This window comes from Canis lupus, chromosome 10 (assembly GCF_048164855.1).
Source record: "Canis lupus baileyi chromosome 10, mCanLup2.hap1, whole genome shotgun sequence".
Taxonomy (NCBI): domain Eukaryota; kingdom Metazoa; phylum Chordata; class Mammalia; order Carnivora; family Canidae; genus Canis; species Canis lupus.
In genome coordinates, this window is record NC_132847.1 from 57702332 (window position 1) to 57721527 (window position 19196).

The window sequence follows — 19196 nt, forward strand, 5'->3', positions numbered from 1 at the left end:
ACATGCAGTTTTTTCTCACCATTCTCTTTCACTGTGGGGGCCACATCATGAAGCCCCGGGCGGCTTGTCTTATCCTGGGGGGCCGCCCTCATTGTGGAGTCCAGCGCTGACTCTGGCTCATCACAGAAAGGCAAAGGCTGGTTGCTGGAGAGCCCACGGGGCAGGGTCTGCATCAGTTTGAGCTTCCGGAACCGATTGGACATTCGGTTCCACCAGGACTGCCAAGGGAACACAGAGCAGAGGTCATGATCCAGAGCACCCATCCTAGGGATGCTGACTACACTTTATTCACCCTTCCCCTCTGCTCTCCTGGGCACGAGACAAGTTCTACCAATCAGCCACCACACCCTCTCCCACAAAGCCATGGTTCTCTCTAAATCGTTCCTGACTCAGCCTTGGGAGCCCACCTCTGACAGTGGACCCTACCTGCCACCCTTCATCTCATCAATCTCTGCATTGCACAGATTGAGAAATGGAGACCCAGGTGGGGTGCCAACTTGTTCAGTCTTACAGTGAGTCAGAGACACACAGATGGACAAGAGGCAATGACGAACACCGTAACATCAGTCACCTCTTCCCCCCATTCCCGTGACAGTGTGAGAGGTATTGGGTGTCCATGGCAAGGCCTGGGCCATCTGCTCCACCAGCTGATGCCTCCCCACTTAGATAGAGGACTAGTGCCACCCCCCAGGGTGTCCCCTAGCCCCGTGACAGCTCGGAGGCTATGACACAGTGGGAGGGGAGGCTGTGAGGGCCTGGCCGAGGGAGATGGCAGGGAGGGCAGGACTGCAGGGACCCATGCAAACAACACTGAAAGGAAGACCTGGGGCTTGCGTGAGTTATGAATAGGAAAAGAATATAAAGTCTGCAGACCTGTGGAGGCACTGGGACCCCAGACAGGATGGAGAGGTAAGTTTGACTTCAGGCAAGTAGAACAGAATGGGGAGGCTGAGAAATTCAAAGAAAGATACTTGGCTTGCAGTTAGAAACGAGCAACTGGAGGTTGTTCTGTTATTTCCAGAAAGCAGTGGCTGGAGGCCCGTGGGCTGCGGGGAGACCCGAGAACTGTGCCAGCAGCAGTATCCCACGTGCAGATGCAGATGCCACACACACGTGGCCTGGGAGGAGAGGCATTTGGTTCAGCCGGCTCAGTACTATATCAGGCAAAATTCTTAGTTCCCGACATCTATAAATTCAGTCTCCACATCAAAATATGGTTTTCTAGCTTCTCCTGCAATAATGGGACAATCTGACAACATGAACCCACATTTTGCAAAGCAACCATAATGCGTTAGGATCACCTCCGTTTCCCCCGATGCCCACCCCCTGCTCACTTCCTGCTCCTGCTGGGCCACCTTCACTCTAGCCTAAACCAGCCCTGGGTCAGCAGAAAGCAGCAGGCATCCCCCACCCCATCAGCCAGGCTCTCTCTATAGCCCTTGAGGATGGGAAAAGGCTAACCTTAAGCCCGCCTTTGTCATCGGGCAGCACTGGGACACTCCAGGGCTGTCGGGTCTTCGAGTGAGGTGGAGGTGGTGGGTGGCTGGGCCGGCCCTTGTCTCTATTCACCTGCATGCAGACAGACGCCAGCAGTCGAACAAGTTCTGTGTCTATGGACATAAAAGGCAGCGCTTTACCTGCAAATACGTCTGTTGGGCCATGGAGAGAGGGCTCAAGACGACCCCCTCGGCCTTCGAACTCAACCCTGCGCTCCAGAGTCTGGTCTTCAGATGCCGGCGCACAGGCCAGCAGGGCTCAGAAGGAAAACCTTCCTTAACCAGAAGGAAAACCCAGAAGCTCTCTCCCCACAGAAAGAGGAGTAGTGTTTTAAAAATACAGACTCTGCAGCCAGATGGCAGGGGCTTCGATTTTCCCTCTGCCCCTCCCTGGCTGCATTAACTGCAGGTAAATGAGGGAACCTCTCCATGTCTCTGTAAAAGGGGTGACAGTAGGCATCACATAAAGGTGTCTGGAGGATCCGAGGGGATTTCTGGCATAAGGTAAGTACTTAAAAAAGGTTAAGTATTGCTATTATTATTATTATTGTTATTATTATTAACTGTTATTATTTTTACCAAAAAACCTCACAATAAACAAAACTGAGAAGAAAATGCTACAAACTATTAACGGTGTTTTCCTCTTGTTGACTTTTTTCTCTCCCAGTGTTCAATAATATGCATGTGTTTCTTCAAAATTTCAGGCAAAAACTTCATTAAAAAACCCACTAGAAAAAAAATCAACTAGGGAGAGACTGTCTTACTGTGCAAGGGGTGGGGAAGTGGTCGGGGGGAGGGGGTAACAGAGAAGAGGCACAGCGAGACAGGAGTTTGTTCAAGAAAAGCATGCGTGGGGCAGCCCCGGTGGCTCAGCGGTTTAGCGCCGCTTTCAGCCCGGGGTGTGATCCTGGAGACCTGGGATCGAGTCCCGCATCAGGCTCCCTGCATGAAGCCTGCTTCTCCCTCTGCCTCTCTCTCTCTTTCTCATTAATAAATAAAATCTAAGAAAAAAAAAAAAAGAAATGAAAAGAAAAGAAAAGCATGTGTGATGCAGGAGACGGGTTCTGATGACACCAACTCTTGGCATACCAGAAGGGTCTCCAGTGAGGCAGAGTGAGTTCACTGAGCTTGGGCAGAGACCCCGCCTCGCCAGCTGGGTCAGGTCATTTCCCCTGGCCCTCGTCACCTCCCCTCCACAAGGGGATATGCAGTTCTGCTTCCCTTCACATGCCCTGTGAGGATGAAATGGAACCAAGTATGCATCTGAGACATGTGGGGCCTGAGCAGGGATGGGGTAAGGGTGGCAATGCCTGCAGCAGGGGTGAGGAGGGCAGCAATGCTGGTGATGAGGTAGGGCACTCCAGCCTGCCACCAGCCTGCCGAGAGGCAGGAGTAAATAAATCCACTTGGGACTGCGGAAGTAGTCCTCTCCCACAGCCAGCAGGTCGGGATCTGGCTCCGGGTTCAAAGTCTGTGGATCAGAAAGGCCTTCCAGCCTCTCAACCTCCCTGGGCTGAAACTCCAAGGCAATGGGAGAGAGGATAAACAGACAGACAGACGCTAACTCTTGAGCTGCCTAACTGGATGCCTCAGGTGCCAGAGGAGGGCCTGTCACACGGGTTGGGGCTCAAGGGGAGCAGCAGGTGCCAGTGGGGACCAAGAAAGGTGGGACTAGTGACAGCCACACTCCTAGCATGGTGCCCTTGACCCAGCAGCCTCCACCTACACAATGCAGCAGAGGAGGCCACTGCTCCAGCTCTGATTCTGCTCATCAAAGGGGTATTTTTATTTCCCCCTGAGTCAGGGTTTCCAGCTATGAGCCCAGTTACCTTTCTAGGACTTGTGTGGACTGCTAGGGCAGATGTATGTCTCACTGGCTTCCCTCCTGGGAGACTCTCCAAAGGGTGGCGCTGGAGGAGCCTAAGGGACTACCTGGGACCAGCCAAGCCTTTGCTGAGGAGGGAAGGGACTTGCCTGAGGACACGTGGTGAGCCCTTGGAGCTTGAGAGTGACTTCCCCCAACAGTAAGCAAGGGCTTAAAACAAAAGCAATTAATTCCTTTCCTAGCCAGAGAGAGGCCACGCAGGTTTACGACACTTTCCCTGAAACAACCCACCAGGATCGCTCAGCAGCATCACTAGGTCAAAGGCCGTGTACCCGTTTTTTGCACGAAGAGTGACATCAGCCCCTTGGTTTAGCAGATATTTGACAATTTCCTTATTCCTGGGGAGGAAAGAAAAAGCTGGAGTTAGATGCACTGAAGGCAAAAGCCTGGCTTTGCTCCTGGGCAAGAAGCTGATGATATTAACTGCTGGCCCATCTTCAAGCCTGAAAGGAGGCTCTGAAAAGCTGCAAACAGTCTCATACTCCTTGTCCCCATCCCCTATGGGCAGATCGGCCTTGAACGTGATGCAATCCAAAGCCTAGGTATTCCTTCCACAAACAAAAGGAAAACCACAGGGTCACCATTACCACACGCAGGTCCCTACTCCTTCTGCCCCCAATCCTTCCCCCCGCCCCTCCGTGGAAGCCTCACATAGGCCAAGGTGTCTAATGCAGAAGTCTGAGGCTCACCAAACTGAAAGACAAACCCTTTCGAGATGACATAGGAAAGTGCTGTGATAACCTGAAAGAGGGCAAGGAAAGGGCTGGTAATCTGGATTCAGACCACCTAGTCACTGTAAGACTGTCTGTAGCTCCCAGCCCCTGGGTCAGTCTACCTGGAAAAGGCAGCCTCCAGGAGGACAGGATGAGAAGGGATTCAGAAGCACCAGCCAATGGTGGACCTCTTCCAAAGGAGAGGGTTAAGACAAGTCTCACCACCGGTCGCCGAGGAGCCAATGGTATGAATGGCCAATGTGCATTTCCAAAAGGACACAGACTTAAGGACATCAGTGTGAACACTCCAAACAGACCCATTACTGTGTTCAACTGAAATCAACCTACAGAAACTTCTCTTCCTGCATAAAATGTTCCTGCTGCATGGGGTCTTTATAGTCACTGGTAAATGGGGTGATGAGGTAACAGGAATCAGGACACAGCAGAGGAGGAATGCAGGATAGAATGAGCCTGCGTGGCTTTGATTTTTTGTGTGTGCCTCAAGGTCTTTACAGCCCTAGAGTTTGTCTGCAGTGTCTCAGGACCAAAAAGCCCCCATCAAGAACCCTATCTCGGCTCAGGGCATCCGCAGCCTCCCTCTGAGGGCGTGGAGCTGGCACTGACCCATGGTAGGTGGCCTGCATGAGGGCCGTCCAGCCGTGCACGCTGTCCTGCTTGTCGACGTCAGCATGCCTCTCCACCAGCAGCTGCACCAGAGGCAGCTGCCCCATGACAGCTGCCAGCATCAATGGGGTCGCCCCATCCCCGTTGACCAGGTTCACATAGTTGGGGTCTTCATCTGCAATCTCTTTGACCAGCTGGAAGTTTCCTGCAAACAGAAGCAGGAGACCTGGTGATCTGTGGGCCTGGATTTACTTATCCAGCAGGTTTATGTAACAAACAGGTGCTCAGCCTGCCTCTGTGCTGGGCATCACAAGGGCTACAAAAGTGAAGAAGAGGTAGTCCCAATGCGCACATCTCTCAATCTATGAGGGTTGGAGGCAAGCACCCAGATAGTTTTACTAAAAGAGAGCAGTGTTATTGATATCCTAAGAGAACAGATGAAGGAAACATGAAAGGCAACGTACATGCAGAGAGCTCAGAGCTCCCTGGGGGGTGAGATCAAGGAGGGCTTCCCAGAGGTAGGGTCTAAATCAGGAGAGGAGATTTTAGGCTTCATCACAAAGATAGTGGAGTGGGTAGGTATGCAGTGAGGCATTTCATAGGTAGGGAAAAGCCAGAACATAGCCACAGGGTTTGGCTGGGGATGGGAGTGGCAGGGAGGGTAGTCTGGAACTTGTGTATAAAGCACCATAATAACTACCAGTCTCCAGGGGCTGAACCTCCCTGTGTGAAACTACCGAGTCAGGAAATAACAAAACACTTGTTTCTTTCTCAAACACCCTGGGTGGCCTTGAAAAGCACTACAAATACTAGGTTGGGAGGATGTGTCCCTATATTCATAAATCTCCAAAAATATTTTCTAAAGCGCTTACCCATTTTCAATGCGTGGAAAATATCAGGCCGCCTTTTCTCCTCATCTAGGTAAAGAAAGATTTTAAAAGTGAACCAAAAAAGGTTTCATAGAACAGAAAAAGTCACATGCATGTAACAATACAGCCTAGTTTTAAAAGAGATCTACGTTCCAAAAGCAATCTGATCAGAGACCCATGTAACAGACGAATCCGGTGGCCGTTGCTGGAAGAGTCATTATCAGAGAGTGCCTGCAAATGCTCCAGAGGTAGATCTTGGGAAGTCATCTGGCCAAAAAAACATAAATAAGTAGAACATTTCCTCATCCCACACCCAAAGCAATCATTTTGGGGCATTCCAAACTTTGGGATGTCCCCTCTTAGATGTAATGGAAAAGTATAGTCTTGGAAAACATTTGGATTCCTATGAAAATTTTTTTAAAAAGCAATTCTTTTCTAGTAAAAACTAAATGTACAACCATGAAATAATTCCAGAGAGGGCCCTTGAGACACTGAACAGCTGAGCCAGTGGGAGGTCGTGGATGTGGCCACCAGAAAAGCCAATGTTAATTTTTGTTTTTCCCAAAGAAGAAGCAATCTGAATGACGGCAAGTTACCCCTGCCCCAGACTTGCAGACATGGCCCCCTGCAGACCACTGCCCACCTGATGTTTTCATGCTGGTCCCTTCAGCCCAGCTGGTACGGGAGCCATGTCTACCCCCAAACCTTGCCTTGCTGCACCCACCCCGTGCTCGCCCCTCCCTCATCTGCTCATCTGTTACCTTCCTCCAAGCTTGGGCTAGTAGGTACTGTGCTACTGTCAGAAAGCAGACATCCTCAGGACCCATCATCCCCTCGCAGGTGGCCAAATGCAAGACTTCCTGCAATCTTTGACTAACTCTAGAGATGGAGTGGCTGGGAGAGGAACTGTAACTCTGGGCTAAATCTCTGATCCAGGTCAGCCCCCTCAGGCAGCTGGGAAGAAGCTGCAGCCCAGTGCAGGGATCACCAAGTCTGGAGTGAGCATATCAGAATTTGAGTGTGTGTTTGTTTCCAGAATGATCAGTCTCCTCATCAGCAGCATGCTGATGATGAGGATAACACGTTAATATGGGGACCATGTGGTGGTTGCAGGGATCAATAATACATATGGGAAATGCTTCAGAAAGCCTTAGGCCTGGGATCCCTGGGTGGCGCAGTGGTTTAGCGCCTGCCTTTGGCCCAGGGCGCGATCCTGGAGACCCGGGATCAAATCCCACGTCGGGCTCCCGGTGCATGGAGCCTGCTTCTCCCTCTGCCTGTGTCTCTGCCTCTCTCTCTCTCTCTCTCTCTGTGACTATCATAAATAAATAAAAATAAAAAAATTTAAATATTAAAAAAAAAGAAAGCCTTAGGCCTCACCCAAACAGCAATTTTTGTTCTCTTTACTAGAACTAGCATCAACCCCAGAAATGACATTAACCCCAGAGTTCTTTTTTTTTTAATTTTTTTTTCTTTATTTATTTATGATAGTCACACACAGAGAGAGAGAGAGAGAGAGGCAGAGACACAGGCAGAGGGAGAAGCAGGCTCCAAGCACCGGGAGCCCGACGTGGGATTCGATCCCGGGTCTCCAGGAGGGATCCCCTAACTCCAGAGTTCTTACAGAGAAGTACAGACAGGCCATGGAACCAAATGTCTAATTCTCCTTGTGTAATACTATTAAGAAAGATTCTGCATCTTTGTTTTAAATATGTCACATTCCTTTAGGTGTCTCAGAGTCTAATTTGCTGTGGGCGGGGCCCTCTCATGCCAGGACCCTTGGTTGAAAAACTGTGTCACTTGGCCTTCTTGTTAGTTGCTAAGCAACCATCTGATACAAAAGAATCACTGACCCTCTAGCCTGACCCCAGGAGGCTGGGGCAGCTGTGCCATTGACGTCACGTGACCCTGGACTTGTCCCTCCCTCGTTCCGGATGCCAGGGTTGGCATCGATAGCAGAGCAGTTCTGCGGACCCTGCCCAGCCCAAGGAACAACCATAGTGGGGGTAGGGGGACACCCTGTCCTGCAGCTAACATGAGGGAGAGAACTGAGGTGTCTTCCAGGCAAATTTCCTGGCATCTCACAAAAACAGCTACGGGCTAATGATTATGTATTTAATAACCTATCTGTAATAACACAGCCTTTGCCCTTGCTGCTGGCCTACCCAGAGGCTCTTCCCTGAGAGCCTATTTGGAGTGCTCACTCAGCTCCTGCAAGTCAGCTGCAATCTCCTGTGCTCCAGGCCACCCACCACACCACAGCCTGCACCGTCCCAACCCCCATCCCACACCTCAACCTTGCCCGTTCCCCCCACCATGGTACGCCCACCAAACGTACTATGTAACTTATCACATTTAATATGCTTACTTCCTATATCTTCCCTGTCTCCCCTATAAGGCCACGGTCTTCACAGGCAGAGGGCACACTGTTCTAGAGCAGAGGTCCACAAACTATAGTCTTGGTCAAATCGGCTCCTCAGCTTGTTTTGGTAATTATAGTTTTATTGGAACACAGCCATACCCACTCGTTGACATATAATGTATGGCTGCTTTCACTCTTGTGGAACTGAGTGGTTCTGACAGAGGCTGGCCCTCAAAGTCTAAAATATTTACTATCTGGTCCTTTATAGAAAAAGTCTGCTGATTCTTGTTCTAGAGTCTAGACTCTAGAACTTCCTGCATCAGAATCATCTGGTTAGAAAGAAGGGACCGTGGGGCACCTGTGTGGCTGTCAGTTAAGCGGCTGCCTTCGGCTCAAGTCATGATTTCAGGGTCCTGCTTTGAGCCCCGCATCAGGCTCCCTGCTCAGCAGGGAGTCTGCTTCTCTGTCTCCCTCTGCCCCTCCCGCTGCTCAAGTGCACATGTTCTGTCTCAAATAAATAAAATCTTAAAAAAAAAAAAAAAAGGAAGGGCCTTGCTGTGGGGGTTCTAGACTCTTCCCACAGATACCAAACTGCTCTTTGGAGGCCCAGGAATCTGCAAGCAATGGGCACTCCCAACTGCATAGCACATCTTAAGATCCACTGATTCTGATTTGTACCTGCCCTCTGGTTGGGCAATCCTCAGCTTTTGTCATTTAAACACAATTTAAGAGACTCTATGAAGCCACGGGGTAGGGAAGGGTTGGTAGTAGCACAGCCTGACCTGTCTTGGGCCTGACAGTGGTCAGCGGGTCCAGGTAGTCTGCAAGGTCCCTGTGCTTGCGGTCAAGTGCAACCTCGAAGGCGGTCTTCTCCAGCACGCTGAGGTGGTCAGGGTTGGCCCCTTTCTCCACCAGCTGCTGGGCCATGCTGAGCCTCCCAATGAGAGCCGACAGCATCAGTGGGCTCCAGCCCACGGTTCGGGCTGCGTGGTTGGGGTCTGCGCCCCACTCCATCAGTAGACGCACCACGGCCTCATGTCCGTGCTGGATGGCGGCCATCAGGGCTGTGATGTCCAACAGCTCGTCCCTGCTGTCCCCTGCCCCTGGCTGCTCGCCTGAGGGGTTGGGATGGTCCACAAAGGCACCAGCTTCCAGGAGTAGCTTCACCACACCCAGGTGGCCACCCCGAGAGGCCACGGTGAGCACACTGGCTCCGAGCCGGTTCTGGGCATTGACGTCAGCTCCGTGATCCAAAAGGAGGTGTGCCACACTCACGTGCCCAAATCTGCCAGGAATATGGAGAATTAGTGACACAAACATGTAACACTGACAGGGAGACAGCTTATGTAATTCTCATTTGTCATTCATCATTAAAGTCATAATAGCCACTCATAGTAAGAGGTCTTCTGGTGCCAGGTGCTGTGCTGGCCCTGCCTATCCACCATCACAAAGGTGAACAGCTGCTCTGTCTGGGTTCAAATCCAGCTCTGCCAATCACTAGCTGTACCACCTTGAGAAAGACCTTCAGCTTCTACGTGCCTTCACTGCCTCACCTGAAAAATAGTGTTAGAACTGTATCTACTTCAATGGCTGTTGAGGATTAAATGAGTTACTAGGTAAAAATACATAATACAGATAAGCACTCAACACGGTGCTTGGCCAAAGGAGCGCTGCCTAAGCATCAGATGTTAAAATACTAATTTTACCTTTTATATTTACACCAAGTACCAAAGTCACGCAGCTGGCCAGAGGCCGTGTCAGTGTCAGCACCCAGGGCTGTCTGAAACCTTAGGCCCTCACCCTTTCCACTATATCGTTGCTTTCCACATCTCAGAGAGTTCATTTTATTCTGCTTTGTGGCCTTGGCATCTACTTCTCTGCCTGTACTGATTCCCGTGGGCAGGGCTCATGTCTGGCTCCTGTCTACCCATCCTCAAACGCACAAGGAAGGTGCTTCAAGAGGAGCCAGTGCACCCCACGCCAAGAGGTGTAGCCCCGCTGGGTCAGCAGAACCGGGCTCAGGCACCTCTCACCGGAGGTCTGCTGCCACCTGCTGGCAGGAATGCCCGCTGCCAGGGGCAGGAACTGGGCCTGGGCGGGGCTTTCCTCCAGGAAACTGGAGCTGCCAGGGAGCCAGCTGGGCGACCACCAACTCCAATACAGGAAAACAGATGCCTCTTCCCAGCAAAGATCAAACCTTCTTTTGCCGCCAGAGGGCAGAAAAGATCTGTTTTGCAGGGTTTGGGCTGGCACACTTGGCTCAGCGCGGCCAGCGTCAGAGCTGGAAGGAGCCTTAGGACTAACTGGGAAAGAATGACGAGAGGGGCCGGCGGCACCAGACCATAAGGCCTGCAGAACATCTGCATCTGCGAGGCCGCATTCTGAATCTCTGGTTGCATTCCCCTCCTTTCCGGAAGTGAGTTTGGTACCTCCTGTAAGCCCAGGGCCTCCCTTCTCCCCGTGGAGGCAGAGCCAATGCCAAACTCTGACCTGAACTTGTAAATACCTTTGGGGACATGAACCTTAACAGCACCAGGTCACCTCAGCCTCTGGAGGGAGACAGCTGGGTGAACTGGCTCCTCCAGCTGTAGGGGGATGGGCCTGTCCCTCCTCTTCTCCAAGAGCAGAGAAGGAGCAAAAGGACAGAAATGCAAATGCAGAAAGCTGCAACCCCAATCTGTCTCCCTGCCTCCAGTCTCGGTCCTTCCTGCCCATCCCCTGTGGTGGGGATGCCCAAACCTAAAAGAATACTCGCCAAACCCAAACCTGACGGCCACTCTCCAGCTTCCCACTGCTCGAAGAGGCCTGTCCACTGGGACTTGGTCAACTTCATTTCTGCCCAACCCCCATGTCATCCCCTCCTCACTGGCCTATATGTACCTACCAATTCTACTCCTCCCACACCTCTGCCATCCTGCCTCCCTGCCCGGAGTACCCTCCTGTCCAGATCTCAGTAGGCCCTTCATCCTGCTTTAGGATTCAGCTCAGAGCTCACCTCCTCTGAGCAGCTTCCAGAGTTCAGGTGCCCTTCATCCGGGCACCCACCATTCCCAGTCCTCACCTCTACCACTGTGTCTTCCTGTTAGACTGTACGCTCTCCGAGGACAGGACTGGTGGCTGACCTACAGTGGGGCTCAGTAGGTTCTGTCAAATGAATAACTAGCATCACCAAGCAGAGGATGGTCTGGATGAAGGCCAGGGAAATGACTACAGAACTCATGTATCCTGCACCGAAGTAGAGAATTTTTAAAAATCCCACTATTTAGTTATCAAGCTTAAAATAAAATCTAGTATAATTCCTTACAGCAGATTAAAAAGTACTGTCACATTTTTATCTCATTTGATCTTAATAAACCCTAAAATAAACTAATAATGCCTTTTTCACAGATGAGGAAACTGAAGATTTGAGTGGAAAGCAGAGTGTCTCCTTTTGAAAGTGATGGAGTCAAAAGTTGGAACCTAGACCCGAAAATCTGAAACCCCAGCTCTTCTGATATAAAAAGTGTTCAGACAGAAAGGAAAGAAGTGAACTGAACAGAAGTGCTGACATTTGGATGGACATTTCTGAACTCACAGGTAGCCCGGGAGGTCATTCAATTACGATGGAAACTTAAAAGAATTCAAGGAAGGCTGAGATAGTTTTGTGGATGCTAAGCTTCTAATAGGTAATTACTGAGGATAGGGAAGCGTGGGAATTTCTGAACAGCTGCTGTGATTACCAATTAATTTTGGCAATTAACACTTGTGTTTAAAGACCGGGCAAAAACGCCTACCACCCAAAGCACTGGGCACAGAGGCCACACTCACTATCAGGTAGAGAAATGGAGAGAGCAGGAGAACAAAAGAGGCCAAGGGTGAAGTTGGGGCCAAAGCAAACACCATGCAACCTGTCCCTTTAGCATTTGGCCAATTTGGAGAGTAGCTTCCCTGTGGCCGACACTAAGGGGAAACAGTCGGTTACAAGATTGGTGGCCGAGAGCACAGGCTGAGAGCACAGGCTCTGGGGTCACCCACCTCAGTGTGAATGTGACTCTGCCACAGTATGAGTTGTGTGGCCTTGGGCAAGTTAACTCTCTGAGCCTCAATTCCTCATCTGTAAAATGGGGATGACGACAGTACCTACACGTCCTGAGGTTTCTGCAGATTGAATGACTTACCTCACTTAAAGCACTTAGCACCGTGCTGGACACAAAAAGTGCTCAATAAAGCTTATCATGTCCAGAAGAGGAAAAAACATGAATGTAACCATTCCTGCTACTAAAACATCCACCAGAGACCAAACTGAGGAGTGGGTGGGGCCTGAAAAGATGGCCAACAGGGGTGAGTGACTTTACTGTACACCGGAGTTCCTTCCCACCAGGGCTTCAAGTCCTGTTCGCCCTGCTTCCTGAATACATCTCGAACACCTCACTGCTCTCCCACGGCTGTCTCTGCTCGGGTCCAGGCTACCATCACTTCTCCCTAGACTGCTGCTAACCAGGCTCTCCGACTCTAGCCCATCCCTCCAATCCGTCCTCACACTGCAGTGAAAGTGATCTTTCTTTCCAAAACATAAATCTGATTGTGTCGCTCACTCTGCCTAGAACCATCTATTACTCCCCAATGCCCTTAGGATAGCACATCCTTCTCAGCCCAGCCACATGGCATCTGCCTTCCTCTCCAGGGGAGGCTCATCTCCCACTACTTCTAGCCCTCTCCTAGTACTGATCACGGTTCTAGCAGTCCTACCAATGCCTTACGTTCACTTTTGCTTCCAAACCTTTGCATGGGCCTCCTATCACCCCATTCCCACCTCCCACTTCTTCTGTCCTGGTTAATTCCTATAGAGTCTCAACCTGAATAAATGCATCCTCCTTACCAAAAACCTTCCTCCACTTCCCCAAACTGGGTCTGCCCTGCCCAGAGCTCCCTGCACTTTCCCCACTCATTGAGCCCTATCTCTTTGGCCTGCCCACGCGTGCGCGAGCTGCTGTCGGTGGGACTCCCCGGATCCAGCAGGGTCCCCCTCGCTTAGGCTAGGGAGAGGAGTAGGTAGGTTCTTAGGAAACCTAGGTTGCAAGAAGGCATGAATGAACACCCCTAAGATCATGTGTCTCTGAGATTCTATTCGACGAGGTCTTCAGATTGTTTCTCGAAAGGCCCACTGTTCCTAGGATTCTGATTTTAGGGATGCCCGGGTGGCTCAGCGGCTTAGCACCGCCTTCAGCCCAGGGCCTGATCCTGGAGACCTGGGATCGAGTCCCACGTTGGGCTCCTGCATGGAGCCTGCTTCTCCCTCTGCCTGTCTCTCTCTCTCTATCTCTTTCTCTCTCTCTGTCTCATGAATAAATAAAATCTTTAAAAAAAAAAAAAATTCTGGTTTTATCATTAAAAAGCGCTTCCACTTCTAGGATCCCGAGCTGCTCCAAGTTCACTAGTCCAGCTCTCTCGAACGAGTCCCTGACTCTTTAGCTCCCGGGGCGTCTGCGGGAGGGGCTCCGGGCGGGGCGGCCACCTGAGCCCGCTCGCCCCGGGGTCGGCCCGACGCCAGCCCTGGGGGCCCGACCCGAGCTCACCTGGCTGCCTGCATGAGCGCGCTCCAGCCGTAGTGGTTGCGGCTGTTGACCGAGGCGCCGCGGCGCAGCAAGAAGCGCACGAGCGGCTCGTGGCCCCCGGCCGCGGCGAACTGCAGCGCCGTGTTGCCCGCCTCGTCCGAGCAGTCCACGGGCACCGGCGCCCCGGCCGCCGCCGCCGCCCCGGGCCCGGCCGCCTCGGCCCCCGCGGGCTCCGCGCCCGCCTCGGGCTCCGCGCTGCGCTCCGCCGGCTCCGCCGCCCCCGGCTCCAGCAGCCGCCGCGCCGTCTCCGTGTCGCCCTGGTCGCAGGCGCGCAGCAGCAGCTGGAAGGCCGGGGGCAGCCCGCCCTCGCCCATCGCGGCCCGCGGCCCGCGCCCGTCCGCCCGGCCCGCCGCGCCGGCTCCGCCCCCGGATACCGCGCGCCAGCGCCCCCTTCCGCCCGCCGCCCGCGCGTCTACTGCGTGCCGGGAGCGCGGGGGGGGGGGGGGGGAGCCGGGGCCGCGCGTCTACTGCGTGCCGGGAGCGCGGGGAGGTGGGGGGGGGGGGGAGCCGGGGCCGCGCGTCTACTGTGTGCCTGGAGCGCGGGGAGGTGGGGGGAGCCGGGGCCGCGCGTCTACTGTGTGCCGGGAGCGCGGGGGGGGGGGGGGAGGGGGGAGCCGGGGCCGCGCGTCTACTGTGTGCCTGGAGCGCGGGGAGGTGGGGGGAGCCGGGGCCGCGCGTCTACTGCGTGCCGGGAGCGCGGGGAGGTGGGGGGGAGCCGGGACCGCGCGCCTACTGTGTGCCGGGAGCGCGGGGAGGGGGGGGGGAGCCGGGGCCGCGCGTCTACTGTGTGCCGGGAGCGCGGGGAGGTGGGGGGGAGCCGGGACCGCGCGCCTACTGCGTGCCGGGAGCGCGGGGAGGGGGGGGGGGAGCCGGGGCCGCGCGTCTACTGTGTGCCGGGAGCTCGGGGGGGGGGGGGGGGGGGTGGGAAGCCGGGACCGCGCGTCTACTGTGTGCCGGGAGCGCGGGGAGGTGGGGGGAGCCGGGGCCGCGCGTCTACTGCGTGCCGGGAGCGCGGGGAGGTGGGGGGGAGCCGGGACCGCGCGCCTACTGTGTGCCGGGAGCGCGGGGAGGGGGGGGGAGCCGGGGCCGCGCGTCTACTGTGTGCCGGGAGCGCGGGGAGGTGGGGGGGAGCCGGGACCGCGCGCCTACTGCGTGCCGGGAGCGCGGGGAGGGGGGGGGGAGCCGGGGCCGCGCGTCTACTGTGTGCCGGGAGCTCGGGGGGGGGGGGGGGGGGTGGGAAGCCGGGGCCGCGCGCCTACTGTGTGCCTGGAGCGCGGGGAGGTGGGGGGGGGAGCCGGGACCGCGCGTCTACTGTGTGCCGGGAGCGCGGGGAGGTGGGGGGAGCCGGGGCCGCGCGTCTACTGTGTGCCTGGAGCGCGGGGAGGTGGGGGGGGGGGGAGCCGGGGCCGCGCGCCTACTGCGTGCCGGGAGCGCGGGGAGGTGGGGGGAGCCGGGGCCGCGCGTCTACTGTGTGCCTGGAGCGCGGGGAGGTGGGGCGGTGGGGGGAGCCGGGGCCGCGCGTCTACTGTGTGCCTGGAGCGCGGGGCGGTGGGGGGGGGGGGGAGCCGGGACCAAGCGTCTACTGCGTGCCGGGAGCGCGGGGAGGTGGGGGGGAGCCGGGGCCGCGCGTCTACTGTGTGCCGGGAGCGCGGGGAGGTGGGGGGGGGGAGCCGGGACCAAGCGTCTACTGTGTGCCGGGCGCGCGGGGGGGGGGGGGGGCGCGGTCCTACTGCGTGCTGGGCGCGCGGGGGTGGGGGGCTGGTCCGCGCCCCTACTGTGTGCCTACTGTGTGCCGGGCACGTGCGGGGGCCGGGGCCGCGCCCCTACTGTGTGCCGGGCGCGCGTGGGAGCCGCAATCCTACTGTGTGCCGGGCGCGCGCCAGGGCCGGGGCACGCGTCCTCGCCGCGCGTGGAGGGACCGCGAGTTCCGGCGGCGGGTGCGCCTCTGCGGGTGCGGCCCTGCCCGGCTGCTCCGGGGACTTCTGCCCGGCGCGGAGGTCGGAGGTCGGGGCGGCTGCTGCAGCCCGCTCGCGCTGGGAGCTCAGAGCCCCCGGGTCTGGGTCCGCCGGCGCCTGCGCTTCGCTGCGGCTTCCCAAATAGTGGTTGGCTGAAGTGAGGCTCGGGTGGTCCACCCTGTACCCCACACTCCCCGCCCCCCGCCCCGGGACGTCCTGCGGGGCCTTCACCTGAGGATTGAGGCTACAAGCGCCTCCTGTGCCTCTCGCTTTTAACCGCTGATTCTTGAATCAGCTCCCTCTGGGACGTTGCCACAAATGCAGATTTCCTGACCCTACCCCACACCTACGGGATCAGAAATTATATTGGGGGAGAGGGGGCGGCACCTGTATTTTAACAAGCCTCCCCTCAACCCCCTCTCCCCCGTGATTCTGATACCTACTGAAGTTTGAGACCTGTGTTTGATCCTCGCAGCATACTGTCAGCCACCAACCAGGGCTCAGGTGACCACCCCCAATTTACAGAGGAGACACCTGAGCTTAAGGGAGACTGAGGCACATGACACCCTCCAGGAGCGCTGTGACTGGGACCCTGGTCTTCCGACATCCAATCCAATGCTCTGAGCTCGACAAAAATTGGAGTGCCAACTATGCACACTGTTCTAGGTGCTGGAGAAGCTGGAGCTGACGGTAGAAAAAGACAAACTGTAAATACACAAACAAGTAACTTGAGTGCTATTGAAACAATAAATTAGAGCGTAAGTCCAAGTAAATCGGATAGAGGATGGGATGTTATAATAGGGTGGGTAGAGGTGTCGCTGAGAATGTGACACTTGTAGAGAGATCCAAGGAAATTGAAAAATGGAGCCATGGTGACATTTGGGGGAGAGTGCAATCCAGGCAGGGGGAACAATAACTTCTAACAAGAGCGCCCTGTTTGCAAACGCCTACACCGCCTGCTCATTGTGATAACATTAACATTCTGATATGGGGTAACCCGTTTCCAGAGACTCTGAGCTGTGGTCTGAAAGCCTAGCAGAAGGCCAGATGTGCAGGGTACATAATGTGTAAATGACTAAGTCCTGTACACATAGAATTATAACACAGATCAACACTTGATGAGGACCAGAAAAAGGGTCATGGCATTGGCCCATCAGAGAAGGTGGTAATACCCTTAGGATCTGGGTGGGCCAGCAGGACTGGAAGAAAAAGTCTTCTAAGCAAAAGTTTAAAGATGAGAAGTCTCAAAAGTACACAGGGCTCACATTGCTGAGGGCTTCAGTGCCAGGATGACTGTGGGATTTATTCTGAGAGTAATGAGGAGCCGTGGAAAGTGAGCAGGGAGGGACAGGGCTAGAGCTAATCACGTAGGCCAAGTGTCTGAGGTGGTACACGCTCGCTCACTCGCTTCCAGATTTGGCTCCATCCACAGCAGAGGTGAGGATGATTTCCTTTCGAAGGTCGAATGAATACATTTGTTTCTGTGATAATCCTGAATAACCTCATCCTTTTATTCTATTTATTCAGGTATCTTTTTACTAACTAGTTATTTCATTATAAAGTTATATGTGTGGTAAAATGTAAATTCCAACGGTACAGAGGGCATAAGACAAAAGTAAAAAGCCCCTTTCCAACTCTTCCCACTTTCCTAGTGCTCCTCCCCATAGGTAATATTCACATTTGTCTCATCTTTCCAAGGATATTTCACACGTATACAAACATGTATATGTACATATAGGCATCGATCAACCGTCTTGATGGCAAGCTGTAGAAATTAACCCTCTGGATAATTTTTTTTAATTTTTTTTTTATTTATTCATGATAGGCACACAGTGAGAGAGAGAGAGGCAGAGACACAGGCAGAGGGAGAAGCAGGCTCCACGCACCGGGAGCCCGACGCGGGACTCGATCCCGGATCTCCAGGATCGCGCCCTGGGCCAAAGGCAGGCGCCAAACCGCTGCGCCACCCAGGGATCCCCCCTCTGGATAATTTAAGTAGAAAGGGGATTTAATACCAGGTTCTTTTTGTAGCTCACAGATCCCATGAGGGCCAATCTTGGAAGCCCCACAACCAAGAACGATGCTTCACATCATGCCATGGCTGCTCCCTATACCAGGATGAAGTCTGCACAGGCCCTTTCTGGAATTACCAGCTCCAGAATTACAATCTCCAGCCTGAGATTAGAGCATGTCAATGGCTCAGCCTGGGTCCTGTGTTTTGCCTGATAAAATGGGAGGCTGAGAAAGTGCATTTCTGGCATTTTCAGCATGTATAGCCGGAGGTAGGCTCTAGTATAGGTGCCCTAGAAGGTAGGAGACTCTCCTGGATAGGAAGGGGTTTCAGATGCTGGGCGGCCAAAAAGAATAACAAAGTCTACCACCGAGACACCTGGGTGACTCAGCGGTTAGGCATCTGCCTTCTGCTCAGGGTGTGTTCCTGGGGTCCTGGGATGAGTCCCACATCGGGCTCCCAGCAGGGAGCCTGCTTCTCCCTCTGCCTGTGTCTCTGCCTCTCTCTCTATCTCTCATGAATGGAAGAATAAAATATTTTTTTAAAAATGTCTACTACAAATATTCCCTTAAGAGTGAATATCTGCTGTTACACCTGCCCTGCTTCTCCCACTCCGGAAGAAATGTCCTCTTTCTTTTAGGGAGCCTCCCTACCCACTCTGTAAGAATGATTCAGTGGTTAGCATATGCCCAAGCCTACCCTGATTGCTTCAGCCCAGGATTTTTTTTGCTAAAGCAGTTGGGAACAAGACCTCTCTGCTGAGGTTGTCAGCTGTCAGGATGTCCAGATGTTGTAAGCCATGCTGGTGTTTGCTCTGCCGCCACTTGAAGACAGTCTGCCTGGGAATGAAGCTACTGCACAGGAAAGCAGAAATAAGTGATGGAAAGAGATGGGAGTTGGAAAATCCTCACCACTCCCCCTGCCACTGTACCCTTCTTTTTGTTTGGTTCGTTTAGAGGCAGGGTTGTCACCCCCTGCAATCTCTGCCTTAACAAATGCATATTTTACTTTTTGAATGAATGAATTCATACTATGCAGACTATTCAGAATCTTGCTTTTTAAAAAAATTTAACAAATGGCTTGGGCAACTTTCCATAGGTAGGTGAATATGAATACAGATCTAATGTATCCTTTTTAGTGGTAGCATGTAACACCATTAAGAAGATGTACCATAATTTATTTAATCATTTTTAAATGATGCACAGTTACCTTGTGCTCTGCTTGTTATAAAAAATCTTGCGCTGACAGTGCTTACAGCAGTCAGGGTCCCAGCAGGAGACAGATGGTACACTTGGCTGAAGAAATGAGGAACATTTATTAAAGGACTAATTACAGAACTGCGGGCAGAGTTTACTAAGTGCCCCAAGAACTGGTGCAGTCGTCCAAAGCTGCTAACAGTAGGGAGCCATTGCCACCCCAGGCCTGAAGGAGGAAGGAAGGGAACAGTTACTGAAATTCTGTAAGAGAGAAAATGGAGAGATCTAGCTGATAGGAGTTAGGACCTGGGGTAGAGAGACGCAGCCAACCTACAATAACCTCGTAGGGAACAGTCCCCAGAGGAATAAAATCTTTGCCCTCACCCTCCTCCTGCCCTCTAGTGCTCCTCCTTGGCTGAACCCAACTGTTACCCAGAGAGAGGTTGAAGCCTGCTGCTATGATCCCCACAGTCATCAGATGAGAGAGATCC

The 19196-nt window shown here is 53.7% G+C and overlaps 1 protein-coding gene across 1 annotated transcript in view; it reads right to left on the minus strand.

Annotated features, from left to right (window-relative positions):
• Nucleotides 1–13878, minus strand: part of ANKS6 (ankyrin repeat and sterile alpha motif domain containing 6) — a 47627-nt gene extending 33749 nt beyond the window's left edge. The window contains exons 1-7 of the mRNA XM_072842075.1: nucleotides 13505–13878; nucleotides 8732–9234; nucleotides 5591–5635; nucleotides 4719–4923; nucleotides 3613–3719; nucleotides 1462–1610; nucleotides 20–218 (exon numbers count right to left, since the gene is read on the minus strand). Of these exons, the coding sequence (XP_072698176.1) occupies nucleotides 20–218; nucleotides 1462–1610; nucleotides 3613–3719; nucleotides 4719–4923; nucleotides 5591–5635; nucleotides 8732–9234; nucleotides 13505–13857 (1561 nt within the window). The 5' untranslated portion in view covers nucleotides 13858–13878. The remainder of the gene's footprint in view (nucleotides 1–19; nucleotides 219–1461; nucleotides 1611–3612; nucleotides 3720–4718; nucleotides 4924–5590; nucleotides 5636–8731; nucleotides 9235–13504) is intronic.
• Nucleotides 13879–19196: the final 5318 nt, after the last annotated feature.